The 15,637-nt window shown below is 42.1% G+C and overlaps 2 protein-coding genes across 3 annotated transcripts; both read left to right on the plus strand.

The window, feature by feature from the left end:
• Positions 1–797: 797 nt before the first annotated feature.
• Positions 798–4,064, plus strand: LOC110974130 (uncharacterized). Of its 2 annotated transcripts, none has more exons than XM_022225507.2 (5): positions 798–986; positions 1,289–1,437; positions 1,860–2,032; positions 2,467–2,718; positions 2,944–4,064. In XM_022225507.2, exons 2-5 carry the CDS (start codon positions 1,321–1,323, stop codon positions 3,191–3,193), a joined length of 792 nt encoding a protein of 263 aa, XP_022081199.2. In that variant the 5' UTR covers positions 798–986; positions 1,289–1,320; the 3' UTR covers positions 3,194–4,064. The 2 variants fall into 2 exon arrangements, with proteins under 2 accessions (XP_022081199.2, XP_022081208.2); XM_022225516.2 differs by having other exon boundaries at positions 1,318–1,437.
• Positions 4,065–4,217: 153 nt separating this feature from the next.
• LOC110976230 (uncharacterized) lies at positions 4,218–14,960 on the plus strand. The gene is made up of 5 exons (XM_022229366.2): positions 4,218–4,291; positions 6,734–6,784; positions 6,953–7,105; positions 8,366–10,328; positions 10,966–14,960. The coding sequence occupies exons 1-5, from the start codon at positions 4,253–4,255 to the stop codon at positions 12,474–12,476; spliced, it is 3,717 nt and encodes a 1,238-aa protein (XP_022085058.2). The 5' UTR covers positions 4,218–4,252; the 3' UTR covers positions 12,477–14,960.
• The last annotated feature ends 677 nt before the right edge of the window (positions 14,961–15,637 follow it).

Here is a 15,637-nt window from a genome sequence, read left to right on the forward strand (position 1 = left end):
CGTGAGGGGCGAAATCCCAAATTAGCACTTGCGTCTTGGGCTCACTCAAAATGACGTAGTGGAGAAAAAAAAAATTTAAGTCTTTCTCACGGTCCCGACATCCTTGCTTTTTACGTGTATGTATTTGCTGGTGTTGTTTTCCCAGGAGTTGGTGTTAAAATTTGATAAATAAATGTACCAAATACTTTCTTTCCTACTCGCCCAGTCTTTGTAAATAAAAAAAATCCCCAAAAAATACCGGGGGGGGGGGAATAGACCTGTCCCCGGCTGATACACCAGTGAAAACATTCGAAGGTTTTGTCAGTTTAGAGCTGAGCTGGTTTTCTTTTAGTGGAAAGGGTTACTTTCCACATCTGTCTTAATTCTGCAGGGATTCGACACAGCTTAGACATACGGCTTGAGGGGGGTTTGCCAAAGGGAAAGAGTTTACTCCCTGCTTTTTTAAGGATCACTAGTCCTGTTTAGTGTTAACACAATTAGGCCTAGCGGGTTTCAGGTGATGACCATCCCTTAGCCAGTCGTAATTATTTTGGCAAGGTTTTGTTTCTGGGGCAGACTATTAGTTTGCATGATGCAGAAATATGCCCTTTACAATGCTGTATACGTATTTTAAAATATTGTCCACGTGTAGAAATTTGTAGCAGCGTTTTTGTTTCTTTGGTTTTTTTTTGTTTTTGTGTGTATCGTTTGGTGTTTTTGGTTTTTTTTTTGTTTTTTTGGTTTTTTTGCACTTACACTCAAAAGGGACTTTATTATCTATGAACCAAACTGCACCTTTAAGGTCCGTGGTTATCCATCCGCGGCGCGTGCAGCATGTGCGTGGCGCCGAAATAACTAGTCGTTTACCAGTTCACGTGGCGTAGGCTACTGTAGGCCTACTGACTGTACTTTAGACCATGAAATAACAGTTTTTGTTTTATATTAAATTTACATGGTATAGGACGTGAGTGTCTGTCTTCACCCAGCTCAGGTAGTCTTAGGTGCATGTAAGTGAAAGACTATGGTTATATTTCATATTCCATAGGGGTAGAGACGTAGTGCCTCGTGTGATCACTTTTGCAGCATTGTAATTATTAATTCCATGAACTTGTTCATGTATTTAAACTTCCCCAATTTTTATAACCTTGAGTTGCACATATAGCCCAATTGTGTATAGCATAGGGGCCCATGTGATTCAGCATGTTCACTTGACATTTGTACTGAATGGTGTGGAACTACGGAAAAGTTAATTGATTTGAACCTTAGGTCATATCATCATGAATTTGCAACTCCAACAATTTTGTCGTAGCCTACTATCCAGGACCGTTTGTCCAAAAGGTCATGAAGCCTTACCTGTTGATGATTGTGGTCTGGGTGTGTGTCACTGCGAGTGTCACCTCAGATGATGAAGTCACTCCAGAATGTGCCAGTGAGACGAAGAACCTGATGGCGCAGGAAGTGAGTAGATAATCAGACTGTGAGTCTGAGTTGTCAAACCCAATGCACAGTGCATGTGAACTTCAAATAAATTGGTGCAGGCCAGCTGAGTTGACAAAGAACAATGCTTGAAAGGTACAACCTCTGTCATATGTAACTAGGCCATATTATCCAAATACTTGATGTACGTTACCCAACTTGAACACCTGAGAATACTGTCTAGTGTTGAATCTGCCAAATTGCCTCTTCTCTATAGTTAATTCAATGTAACAAACTGCAGTAATGGATTTCCTTTCACACTATCAGCAACACAGCTTTGACCCTGCAAGTCAGAAGGTTTATTGTTGCATCCAACAAAATGTCACATAGCCATGCTGTTGGATTTGGTTGCATTAATTGCCCAAGCAACTGCCAGCTTATGCATTCCACTATTTTCCTAACAGTTCAAGCCATCAGATGCAACCTACCAAGAGCCAGATGTGCCTATCCAGAAGGCCACATTCAGCATGGGGTGTTTCTGGGGTGTTGAGTCTGTGTTTGGAGCCCTGCCAGGGGTCATGAGGGTGAAAGCTGGTTACACTGGTGGCACCAAGGAAAACCCCACCTACAGAAGTTTGTATGTCAAAGAAAACACTATCTCCCAGGTGTAGAGTGTGCAGTTAACTTGGTAGAGAAGAGCAAATCAAGGCAATCAAAAAGTATGACTCGCTCCTGTGTATGCCGTATATTTAAACTCCATTTTTTTTTCTTTTTCTCTAAAACTGATTGATGGTAAAGCAGGGTACAGGCCTACCAAAAAGGGAACACACACCTCCACAATTCAGTTCAGTGTTGGCAGGATGCCCTCCTCCAGAAAACTTGGGAATTGAGTTGGCGATATGCTGTGCCCACATAGTCATTGATGCTTACAAGATTTAACTGCTTTCTAGCTATGATAACTTAAGTATAGCCCAGTTTCTCAAATCAGATGTATTTGACAAGGGAAACTAGTGTCAGGGTGTAATCAATTTCATTTTGGAAACATCTCATTCTTGTGCCACTGACTTTTAGGGGGGACCACACTGAAACAGTGGAGATTGAGTTCGACCCTGAGAGGATATCCTATGGCAGACTGCTGAAGACGTTTTGGGTCAACCACGATCCGACGGAGATCAACACAGTGCAGTACATGTCGGCCATTTTCTACCATGACGACAACCAGAAGAAGTTGGCTGAGGAATCCAAGGCAGATCAGGAGAAGGATCTTGGAAAAAAGACGTTGACGAGAATCTCACCAGCCAGTGTTTTCTATGATGCTGAAGAGTATGTTTCGTAAAATCATAAAGTTTTAAGAGCTTTGAGACCTGCTCACTAACGATTTGTAGGTTTGAACTTTAAATAACTGGGAAAGCAGGCTCATGTTTATAGACTTGTCTTTATTCATAAATGCCTTGCAGCTGCACAAACTCTGAAAAATAATTTAGTACACTCCAACTGTACACTACTCAATTTTCCTTAAATACTGAATCAATTATTTCCCTTTATCAGCTACCACCAGAAGTATTTTCTCCGTCAGCATACAAACTTTGTCAAGAGTCTCGGCCTAACGAATCGCGACTTTCTCATCTCATGGAGAGCCACCAAACTACTGGGCTACATCACCGGAAACGGAGATGTAGAACACTTGGAGCAGGAGAAAGAAGCATTGGGCCTGAGAGATGATCACATGAGTTATCTGTTGGCAGCGCAGAACAGCCAGACAGAAGGGAGTTGCTCGGCAAAGAAGGACGAACTTTGACCCGGCTGTGGGCAGCTTATCTGGGTTGGATCAGTTCGGTTCAAGTGTGGGGGGGGACTTTCTCATTGTTGAAGGAACAATAATTACAGCAATATCTGTGAACGAGATTTGTGGATACTAGTTCGTGAATAGCTGTATCATGCAGTATGTGAGATACCCGTTATTTCAAAGGAGGTCCCTCCATTGCATCCTTTGGAGCAGTCTGGAGGGCAGGTGATGCCAGGGGACATTGAAATAACTTCCTTTCAAGGCAGTTGTGACAGAGTCGACCATTTTAAAAGGCCAAGTTGAAGTACGATAATTGTTATGTGAATGTCTGTCTCACTAATAATGGGAGGAACGCTTCTTTCCTATTCAAACCTTATCTCCACAAAACTCTCATTGTTATTTCCAGTAGTATTGTAACTTTACATTTCAAACTCAATCCTTTGTCATCAGAGGGGAACATAAATATTTGGTTTGACTTCTAAAGAAACATATTATGTCCTTCAAAAAGCAATTATTTTTTGAGAAGATAATGATATCCCTTTAATTGTGTTAATTATTTGACATTTTCCACGCCGTCAAGTCTTTTCTGATAAATTGTAACAGAAGTTTTGAAATACGAGTTCAGTCTGCATTTCAATTGCATATACGTATATAATTTTTTAAAGATAAGCCGAAGTAACACGTTTTTGGTCTGTTCAGATCATGTGTGAATCGTTGAAAATTTTTACAAACTTTACTAAATTAATTTTCAGGATATTTTCTGTGACAACGATATTCTGGGTTGTCATTGGTCTTGATTTGTGAAGCAGTGAGCCTGTGTGCTCTCTCTGCAATTTAACTTGTTGAAATTCTTTGTATAAATACCAAGTTCAAAAGTACTTAAGCCTGGTGTGAATCTTGTTATACTTAAACGTGTTCAACAACGGCGACGAAATAGAAAGTTTTCGGAAGGGGCAGGTGCCACACCCATTTGGCATGAAGTACACGTTTGGGAGCCAAAATTTTTACCCAGCGTGAAATTTGTCCCCTGGAAATAGAACAGCTCGGGGAGAGGCACTGCGTTCATTGCGCATGTGTTGTGTACAGAGAAACATGGCGTCGGAAGAAGAGGTGAGAAATACCGAAAAATTGAACATTTTCACGGGAAAAGGGAGGAGCTCATATTCTGTTAATTTAGAAAAGTGTTGGTGTTTATGATTACATCAAATGTGTTTGAATTTGTGGTGATAAATCAAAGCTTTCTTTGGTCTTTTTGGAATTTTGGTGAATCGAAAGTCAGAGATATAGACTATCGACGTTTTGACCGAGAAAGAAGTTACACTTGCCATTCAGTAACGTTTAATATAAACTAAGTCCCTAACAACATAACAAGGTAATTTACGTTAGTATGGGGAAGGCTAGCTCAAACCAGGGGAAGGCTAACCACTGACTTATTTCTTTGGATGAATCCAAAATGCCTGGTTGGGTGACCAGACAAAAAAGAAAATGGCGTGATTCAACTGAGTTATTGTCTTTTGCCAAACTAGGGTTAGAAATTTGACGTTTTCTTGCTTATAAATAGTCAAAATCTACTTAAACTAGGCATATCAGGATTGAGTAATGGTTCCATAAGGTCAAAGTGTTAGCTAAGCCTAGTTTGAGAAAAGGGACTTTGTTTCCTTGGTATAGGAGCAGGGTGCTGAAGGTAATGAATGACATATCCCCAAAACTGTCATGACTGTGGAGTGGGGCGGACGTCGGACCCCACAGTTCTGGGGATACCCGGGTCATTGTCGGGTATGTCGGGAGGAACGACAAGCATAGGCCTGGACCCCATGCAAATGACGTCATGTTAGACATGTTACTTGGAGGGCATTTCTTTCTTCCTCCAGGATAGGCTGAAGTAAAACTTGTGTGCATTCATTGTCCTGTCCTCTGCGAGGGCGTTCCACGCAGGCCCTCTGTGACGAGCACATGATTCTGCCTAAATTCAACGTGTTTAGCTTGCTTACAGTTTTGGCATGTTTGGCTCAGTGGCTTAGCCTACGTACGTGCATGACATGGTTTATCATGCATGTTGTAAGCCCTATGCCGTTGGAAATTATGAGTCTGCCTGGGCATTTACAATAAATTGAAATGTTGATAAAACTTTTTGTGCAGTAGGAGACCTTGTGCATGGTGATCGCAAAATGATCTTCCGCAACCGTCGGGAATTAGAATGAAAGGTAGCCAACTTGGCTGATTGCAGAATTGTGAGCAGATCATGCATGATGCAATAAGATCTGCCGTCACACAAAGGGGGGAGCAACGGCGCACCGATCGCACCCAATCTAAACATCTATTTATTACAGTGTACTATATATAACATGTAATACGTTAATCAACATGTAACAGTTTCATGCGCAAACTACTGTAGTGATCAAGTGATTGTGCAGATGGACTGATTGTGCCAAACATCATCATGTCTAGTTTGTGCATGATAGCCTTGGTCATGTTGGTTAGCATGTGTTGTCAGTGTATTTGAATGATAGCTGTAGCAGCTACAATATTTTTATGCCAATGAATTGAATGTTCACTGGAGCAGCATAAACACTTGTTTTCCCAGCAGTAACTTTGGTGTATGCCCCCCCACCCATGGAAATGGTTGTTAATATTTAGTTCTTCAGTGACACATGGGCAGAGGTAATTTAGGAGTATCAAATCATGAACTACGAAATTGTGTCAATTCATCACGGTTGGTGATGTCATTCATTCATAGATGGGAAATGGCTAAAATATTTGTGCGTGACCCTTTATTATTAAGGAATTTTTTTTGGAGTAACTTGTCTCCATGGTCTTGTTCCTGGATAATTATTTGTCACACTTGACAGGTGAACGTTTAATTGAGGGTTAGCAGAGTTTATATTAATGGTTAGTGGCCGTTATTATTCCCTCATAAATATTGACAAATGCCTTGACAGAAACTTACAGTAGGACTTAAAGGGTGCGATAGAGCCTTACAGTCATGGGCATTGCCAGGAATTGTTTCGGGTGGGGGGTGAACCAATTTTATGGGGGGGGGATTTCCAGAGGGAGCACTCATTAGCTTAAAAAGGTCAGAGAGGTCAATTTGAAGGTTTTTCCCAAGCAACTTAGTGATTTTCTTCCCCTTTGATCTTTTGTGAAAACGTTCCTTTGCATTCCCCTTTTTCTGTTTTTCCTTTTCATGTAATATTAGAATATAATGCTAGCTATGCTTCATAGTGTAAAAGTGGAAACTTGGTAGAAGGCAGACTTTTACTGCCACCCAAGTTCCAAGCACTGCACCTTAAATCACAACATTCATATATCATGGTGTAAGAGTGCCAGCTTCATCATGGTGTAAATGTGGAAACTTGGTAGAATGCAGATATTTACTGCCACCCGAGTACTGCACCTCAATCCACCACATTCATACAACTTTTCTTTGGATTTCTAGGAAGTTTTTTGGCGGGGGATTTAATGTGTAAGATTCAAAATGAAATTGTATTTTGTCCCTTGCGTTGTTGGCATGGTAATGCTTCAAGTTTGGCTTTTGTTTTTCTTCTTGACCAGGATCAAGATCTGGAAACCCTGCGAGTTGCTGTTCTAGCCTCTTTCAAGCCAGTAAGGTTTTGTTCCCTCCAGAAGACAATTAAAATAGTGTAAATAAGAAGTGTGGTAACATCTGCATTTGAAAGTTTAGTATCAATAGTAATCATGTGGCTGAAAAACATGTGAAAGCTACAGTTTGAGAATTTGTATTACTGTTGAGAACATTTTGTTGTCTTGTAGAAATCACAGCAAGCATCACCTAGCAATGAAGCTGGTTCTCCAAGCCAAGATGGAGAGAACGAGGTGTCAGAGGAGAAGCAAGAGGAGGAAGAGCAAGACGAGGATGCCCTGAGGAGAGCTGCTCTTAAATCCACCAAAGAAATCAGGCTAGAGGTGGGTCAGTGACATGTCTTGAGGAGGGGGGACCTCGAATGGGCCACTGAATTAATCAAGGTCAAGGGGTCATTGCAGTGTAAGGTTTTTATACCGATTTCAAACGCGCCTTTGTGTCTCAATTTGAGACCTCAATTTGAAGTTTTGTTTCATTATGTAAAAGGGTATTTTGTTGGCGTTGTTGGATTTTATGCTGATGCATTTTCCATATTCATGAGGAAAACCTCAGAAATCAGTTTGTGCAAAGAAACTTCCTTTTTTTCAGTTTCATTGTTGATTTATGGGACTTGATTTTCTTTTCTTTGGTGAATTTGTGTAAGTACATACATGTAGCAAGAAGCAAGCAACCAGTTCTCAGAAATGTTTTCAGTGAGTAAATTTCCCGGGTTCACAGTTAGAGCAAAGAAACCTGTGCACTCAACCATTTCTGTCCAAGCAGCCATCACAGCAACAGAGCTCTCGGTTGTCCAGGGAGGATGGATTATTTCAAGTAGTTAAAAATGTGCACTTTTAATGCATTTAACCCAGTGAGGATGTCAGATAATTCTTGTAAATTGAAGAACATAAATTTGGGGAGAAACAATTGTATATAACACAATTTTAATGCTGCCACACATTAAGCTCCTTAACCAGCCTTTATATCAACCAAGGGCGAAATAAATCTGAAAAATGCCCTGGTGTTAGCAGTACACTGGAAAAAGTCAATGAAGGCAAGAAATATGAGTTCAAGAAGCATTTGTTCAGCATTCCCATACCTGCCAGCTGTTCCGATTTAATTGGAGCTGTTCTAAGTTTTGAGTTTTCATACCACAAAAAATTGCAACGTTGCACCAAAAAAAAGAGGTAAAAGTTAAAAAGCCTGGTAAAAAGAGGGTGCTATTTGCTACGTAAATATGGCAACTGTTGCACATACATACATGTTTGTACATATAGTTTCTCTCACACGGCTGCCTGTTGTACTAAAGGATGGTAAAACGGGTGTTCCAAATCCTGACTTCTCAGTGTTGGCATGTATGCGTTCCTGAAGCAACAGTTTGCACCAAGACATTTTTTAATAGCTTTAATATGGGCAATTCACAATGGCGTGCCACCAAGAGTTTGCAACACGTTGGCCATTATAATGCGCGAAATTTGTCGACCCTTTCCAAATGCACATTGGGTCGACAAATTCCGCGCACTGTGATTGGCCAACGAGTTGCAAACTCTTGGTGGCGCGCTATCGTGAAACTGCTGTATTATCATATCCCATCCTCTTTCCAGGATATCCCTACACCACAGGCACCACAGCCTACCTTTCAACTTAAAGGTAACCTCATTGCCATTCAGCCAGTGCCTGAAAAGCCAGTACCTACCCACCTCAACCCAAGTGATAGACCCAGACTTCCCCGGAACAACAAGTTTGCTCGCTTTGCCTCCTCTGATTCTGAGACCAACAGCGACACCGATGATGACAGCAGTGAAGAGGATTCAGATGAGGGTTCAGAAAGTGACCAAGAGGGACTAAGCAGTGACAGCTCTAAGAATTCATCTTCAAGTGATAGCAACACCAGTAGCAGTGAGGAGAATGATCACTCATCAAGATCAAGCAGTGAGAGTCGATCAAGCTCTTCATCTTCATCGTCATCTTCATCTTCGCCCTCCTCCTCAAGTTCATCCAGCACTTCATCTTCTTCTGACAGTTCTGACTCAGATTCAGACGAGGCTGGCAAAGGACATGATCGTAAAAAAGCCAGCAAAGGAGACTTGGGAAGGAGAGGCAGCATCAGCAGGCATAAGAGACATGAGAAAGAAAGAGATGATCAACGGAGAGACCACAGAGAGCAACAACACCCAGAGAGGTCAGGGAGAGACAGGGATCGAGAGAGACTAAGAGCATCCCCTCGAAGGGGAAGAGACAGCTGGCATTCCAGACACAGAACATCCCCAAAATCAGGGGAGGACCTTCACAGTTACAGAAGTAGTGCCCCTGGCAGGTCAAGGAGAGACTTGGACAGATTAAGAACAAGATCCAGATCCCCTAGAATAAGACGGGATGAGCGGGTTTTGCGCACACGTCCAGATGGATCTCGGGGATTTGGAATCAGTGAGAGTAAAGTGCCTTCTGTAAATGAATCACTACAGTCTCGCTTACTTAAACTTGCATCCTATGAGAGCAGTGGGTCTGACAGAAAGAGAGATATTCGAGAGTTTTCAAGCCGAAGCCACAGGAGTGGGGAAAGCAGGACAGGAAGGATTGACCACAGACGTAATTCAGACATTTCAAAGAGGTTCGATGAAAAATCAGATAAGAAACTTGGCAGTCCTAAAGCCAAGCGTACATCATCCAACTCTGACAGTAATTCAAGCTCTAACTCCGACATATCATTAAGTGATATGGAGAGTGAATCTGACAAGGAAACCTCCCGCTTCAAGCATGCAAAGGGTGAAAAGCCTCAGGGTGAGGTTGACGTGCGTCACAGGGCTATCCCTCGCTCATACAGGGATGATTTTAGTCGAGGTGATAGACGAGGTGAGCGTGGAAGAGAGGAGCATCGGAGGAGAGACGATAGATACAGGGATGGAAGGCGAATTGACCCTGGCAGGACTAGGGATGAACGAAGGGACAGAGATGAGGCCCACAAACGTGACACTGACAGGCACAGGGATTCCACCAAATCACGAAATGGACCCATGTCAGTCGTCAAGCCAAAGACAGTTGATGAACCCGGTGCTAAAAAAATTCCCTCGCTCCTTGACATAAAGGTCAGAAATCCAAATCTTGATCCCAGCCTCAGACCTGACCTCAAAGTCATATCCAGACCTGAGCCCAATAGTACAAGTAACACCAGAAGACATGACAGGTCTCCTACAGCCAGGGAAAAGTTTACGTCCCCTGAGAGACTGAAGGATCTGGAGAAGAACTTTGAAAGTGAGTCTGGGTCAGAAGACGAGAATGTCCCAGCTGGTCCACGTAGCATTGTTAAAGTGGACAAACGGAGAGACTTAAAATCTCGTTTAGGTGTGCGAGCTGCCATAACAGACCCAGCTAAAAGTGCAGATGTGGCTGGGCAGAAAAGGGACGGAGACAGTAAAGGACAATCTGAACATGTTCAGAAGGAAAGAAGGAAGAGGAAATCCGGAGATTCAAGAACCAAAGATGGGCTAGGGGAGGATTTCAAAATGGAGGGCAAGGGCTCCGCCGTGAGATCGAATAGTCCTGAAATACGCATCACATTTAATGAAGGTAGGTTTAGGTCTACAGCCTTTGTTGAATGGTGTTGTCATCCATTTGTGACAATGGGGCTGTTGGGTACGGTCTCCAAATAACCAGGCATGCAACTTTCCCTCGGGCGAGCTGGTTTCCCTCTTTTTCACTTTACACTCATGCAAATGAAAATAAAATGTCTTGTGAAGATTGCAATTTCCTCATTTTTGTCAAAGTCTAAGTTGCATGCCTGAATAATAGAGTTAGTCATCAAGTACTTTAAGTATTTACGTATCATCTAGCACTTTATAGGACTGATACTTTATGTTTGGTTTACCAGTGCTACTAACGGGGCGCTATAAGCAAAGGATAATTTTTTTCCTGTCTGAATACCAAACTGAGTTGGCAGCTGTGCAGCGCTGAAAGTCACCTACCGGCCAGGCACTAAAACTTCCTGGCCATGTTTGATGGATTAGACAGCATCAAGTGAAAGTTAATTCTTGGACATTATTTCTAAAGAAACCCTTCACATTAGACAACCGATGTTTTAATTTAAAAGGCTGTACATGAATTGGTTTGCTCATTCTGCTGATTCTTCCATTAAAACTCCAAAATTCATCTGCAGGATCATTGATTTGGTTGAAAGTTTGAAAGCAATCGTCCATCTATTCCACAGGCCCCCCTGCCAAAAGAAAACCAATCCATGAAAGGCTCGGGATAAAAGGAGCTGGTAGCAGCAAACCTAGACGGTCTGTCAAAGACCGTCTGGGGAAGATGGTCTCCAACCCCAAAAAGGCTCCAAAGGATCCCATCCCAGCAACATCTGCCTATGATGACGATGATCCACTGGAGAGTCAGATACCTGTTCAAGTTGCCTCCAAGCCTAGGCAATCTGTGATCGAGCTGAAGACTCGAGCAAAACAGGATGCAGAGAGCAAGCGTCAAACACAGAAACAGGAAGCAGAGATTCAGAAGCAGAAGAAACAAGGAGAAACTAAGAATTTTGATGATAAAAGCAAGTATTATGCTAAAATGGAAAAGCAACAGAAAAATTTCAAGACTGAGGTGTCACAGAGGAAACCAAAAGACATATCAAAAAACGAGAACAGTAACAATGAGCATCTCGAAAGGGTTGAACTTGCTAATTCAGAGACAAATACTGTTGAAGAAGGCAACGAGAATCCCTTACAAGTTAAATTTCCAAAGGAGGAGCAACATCTTCAGGGAAAAAGTCATCCCAAAGATGGCATGAAGAAGCAGGAAATAGCAGCAGAGGTGAAAAGAAACACCAAGATCAAACTTAGGCGAGACTCAACTCAGAGAGCTAAGACTGTGGAAGTCCAGGTAAGCATGAAACGGGGGGACATACAGGAGAACAAAGAGGAGAAGGTGCTGGAAGAAGCCTGCTCGTCAAGAAAGGAGGCTGATGGGATGGCTTCAGATAACGAGTTTTCTCAGGAAGCTGTCCATTCAGGATCACCCCACCAAAATGACAGGAAGGTCATCAGCGATTCCCAAAAGTCTGGGAGGAACATTGTCCGAACTGAATCTCCTCACCCCATAAGGCAAATTGTCTACTCCAAGTCAGACAAATCAAACAGAAATGTCATATCTGCAGATTATGACACATCCAAAAGAAAAATTGTCCACGAGGAGTCTAAATTAACTGAAGTAGTAGAGTCAGAGGCATCTCAGCGGAAGATAGTTCATGATGAATCCAAACACTCCCAGCGGAGAGTTTATCAATCAGACGTGGACTCTTCACATAGAAAAATCATCCGTGATGATGACCCAGCCCGAAGAAAGATCCTCCATACTGACTTGGACTCTTCAAGGAGAAAGGTACTCCAGTCAGACCAAGACCTTCCAAGGAGGACCATTGTCAAGGACTCAGATATGAAGAGGGGGCCCTCTCCATCCTTCAGCTACGACGACATTCGCCAGCCCAAGATGAGCCGGAGCAGCGAGTTGTGGAAGCGGGAATGCATTGAGGAGCAGACTCGGGAGGTGGAGATGAGGATGGAGAAGGAAGAACGGATGGTGATTGAGGAAACCAGGGAGGCCGAGGCCAAGAGACTTAAGGAGGAGGCGCTGAATGCCAAGATCCAAAAGATCAAGGAAAAGAATGCAGCCATTCTACAACGCCACAAAGAAATCGAAGCTGAGAAGCTCATGTTTGGATCTTGAGGACAGAATCCAGCTACGAAATGCATCCTAGAGTTGCTGAAGCAGAGTAACTCGCAGAAACTCTTGGTTATACATGTATTTGGTGTTAAGCAGGACTACCTGTAAGCATCTACGCACTTGCAGTACCTTGGTTATAACCTGCTAAACCTAAACAAAAATGGTTACTAAATATTCTTCTGGGAAACTCGATGGAAATATTTCTGTAGTCTTACAAAGTCCAATAGAATACTCTTGTCCCAGCACCCATTTCCCGTGGTTCATTCGCCAAATACATGTACATGTAGTTTACGAGTTAAGTAAAGCCTTTAACCCCAGCGGTGTCGTTGACTGATGGGCTCGTTCTCTGCCACGTCCATTTGTTAATAAATAGCCTGTTTATCAAGAACGAAGTTTAGTTTTTCTATTTGTGATAGCTTGTCTGGTCGTAGTGGCATAATGTATTTGATTCAAGTTCACAGCTCTCAAATTACAAATGCACCCTGAAATCGCAACATCACATTGTTTGCATCTGAAGTGTGACCACTTGAAGTGTGAATACTTTTTCTGGCATTTTTATTTGTATATACATGTATCAAACCAAAATTAAATGTTATCTCCTTTGAGCAGTAATCACCTGTTTAGTCCAAGAGGTGATTGATTTTACGGATGGAAATCCCTAATGCTTGCACAGCCATCTCTCAGTGAAATTTTTGGGACAAGTAAAATTATAATTTTCTGACAAAATTGTCCGGTACAAATACGAACAGTGAGAGGTTGTTGCTACTGTACTGTCTTTTTGACTTTGTGGCGGACGTGTTACCCCAGGAGCTTACCCTGGGGATGAGATTGTTTTCTTCCCAGATTTCATGATTTTTCTGCAGGAGTTTGAAATCTGGAAAATCCTGACATTACCATTAAGGTGTTTCTACATGCAAAGGTGATATAGGAAAAAGTGGTATTTTAAGGGGTACTTTAGGCATACACAAAATCCTATAGATGCTACACTACCGTAAGCCCTCGAAACGTATGGTTGTTTTGTGGATATTGTATTCTACTCTAATTTCACCCCCCCCGTTATCTTGCATTGTGCGCATGCGTGTGTGCAGTCATTTGAACAATTGCAGTTTAAGTTTTGTTAAAAGTCTGTAACAGGGCTGAAATCTGTCGGGATATGTCCTGATTCCAGGAATTTTTATCAGCATTTTGCCGACTTCAAGATTTTTAAACAGTCCGTTTTAAAATGTGGAAAAACCTGAGCTTACCATTACAGTGTTTTGATGTACGGTTATACGGAACACAAGCAATGGGTTTTTAAGGGTACCTATTTAGCCAAACACAAATGTATACCATAGACCTCGCACTTTTGAGGGGCCCTCAAAACCTCTCGTGAATTTTTCGTCGATTTTTCAATTTCTCTTGATTTTGCCCCTGCTGTGATGTTAGTTCCTACCATCCTTGAAAGCTCTTGTGGACAGGTGCTGGTTGTATGAAAAAAGAAGGCTGTACCCATTGCTTTGTATTAATGTATTTGGATATTGTGTGCGATGATGGAGGCCAAAGATTTCAAATTTGGACTAATCGTTAGTCGTTACAAGCTTTCAATTCAGGCAGTGACTGATATTGAATTTACAAGGTATTACGTTGAACAAGAGTTTGAGAAGAGGCGTCTTTAAGATTACCATTACACAGAGTCCATTTTTTTGTCTAGGTTATGTCACGCTCTGGCAAATTGTGATCCCTGATGATTTTTGTATACTTGTAATTTTGATTCTAAATGAAGGATTACTTTTTTTTTTCATCATACGTGTATATTTTTATCTCCATAACTAGACTGAAGAGAACAGAAATCAGTGCACTGTGATTACTTTGTATAGAGTTTGACGTTGCATTACCAGTATGGAGAATTTGTTGTTGTTGTTGAATGAAGCCAATGTTGGTCAACCTGTTGGAGTAATACAGTCGAACCTCGTTTATGACTTAAAGGGGCCCTTTGGGCTTAACAAATTACCTTGTTGTAACCGGAACCTTGAATTATGAAAACAAAGGATTGGGACCTAAACTTTTCCTTTTTATAAGCAAAATCTTGTATTAACAGTGCTCTTATGAACGAGGTTCGACTGTACATGTACATCACGTTACATGTACCTGTACATGTATTTTTTTCACCAGTTGATGCCCAAAGAATAGTGGTGTTATTGGCTGGTGGTTCCTAGTTTTTGTATAGAGCGATGTAGTACAGTGTTGTATGAAATTTGGACCCTGGGAGATAAGGATCCATATTGGGCTGTACTGTGCATGCACGTACACAAATTGGAAGAGAGTCACCACGTGCATTCACAAGGGATACAGTCCATTGAGAGAGACCAAATTTCGTATGACACCAGCAATGAAATATATGAGAGAATTGTACATTTACTCTTCAAACTTCAGAAGTGCTTTTGTAATATTTGTACAGCGATTTGTTGAATAAAGTGGAACTCGCTCGTTCAAATTTACCAGTCCTAACTATTTTTCAAGGTTTTTTTTTTTTTTTTTTGCGTTGGGGGAGATGCGAATTTATATAATGGGTTTTGCCCTTGCTCATTGCTTGTCCGAGAGCTTGCGACAAAATTACAAGCTTGCTCGGGTGGGACTCGAACCCACAACCTCCTGCATATTATTGCAGACGTCTTAACCACTCCACCACCGAGCTTGTTGGCTGGCCGGTCATAGCTTGTTAGGGTTGGAATCTTATAATGTGCTGGCAGTCAAAATTTAACCAACCTGAGAATGGCACCGTAAAATCAAACAAAATAGAGGTCGTCCATAAAGTATGTACGCGCGCAATGCCGACTTTCCAGACCCCCTCGCTTAATGATGGCGTACGCTGAAGCACCCCCGCCTACACATACGCGTTCCAGAATACGCTTCTGGTTTTTGTGTCGTATGGTAACAAGTCGTTTTTTGCAAGTCCAAGTCAAGTCTCAAAGTCGAAGCTGGTGTTTACAAGTCATAGCGACTGGAGTCCGACTCGAGTCCAAGTGACGTGATACCAGTAAGCAACTTTACCGTTTACGTAGAACCAGAAGTTAACACGCAGCTTCAGCGATTGTGACAGAAGAGTCACGAACCAGATACATTAGTTACGCGTGCTCAACGCGCTCAGCGTCAAACGCGCATATATTGCGCACCTCATGGCGCGC

Source organism: Acanthaster planci, linkage group LG19 (assembly GCF_054643075.1).
Source record: "Acanthaster planci isolate LZ-2023a linkage group LG19, COTS_SCS, whole genome shotgun sequence".
Lineage (NCBI taxonomy): Eukaryota > Metazoa > Echinodermata > Asteroidea > Valvatida > Acanthasteridae > Acanthaster > Acanthaster planci.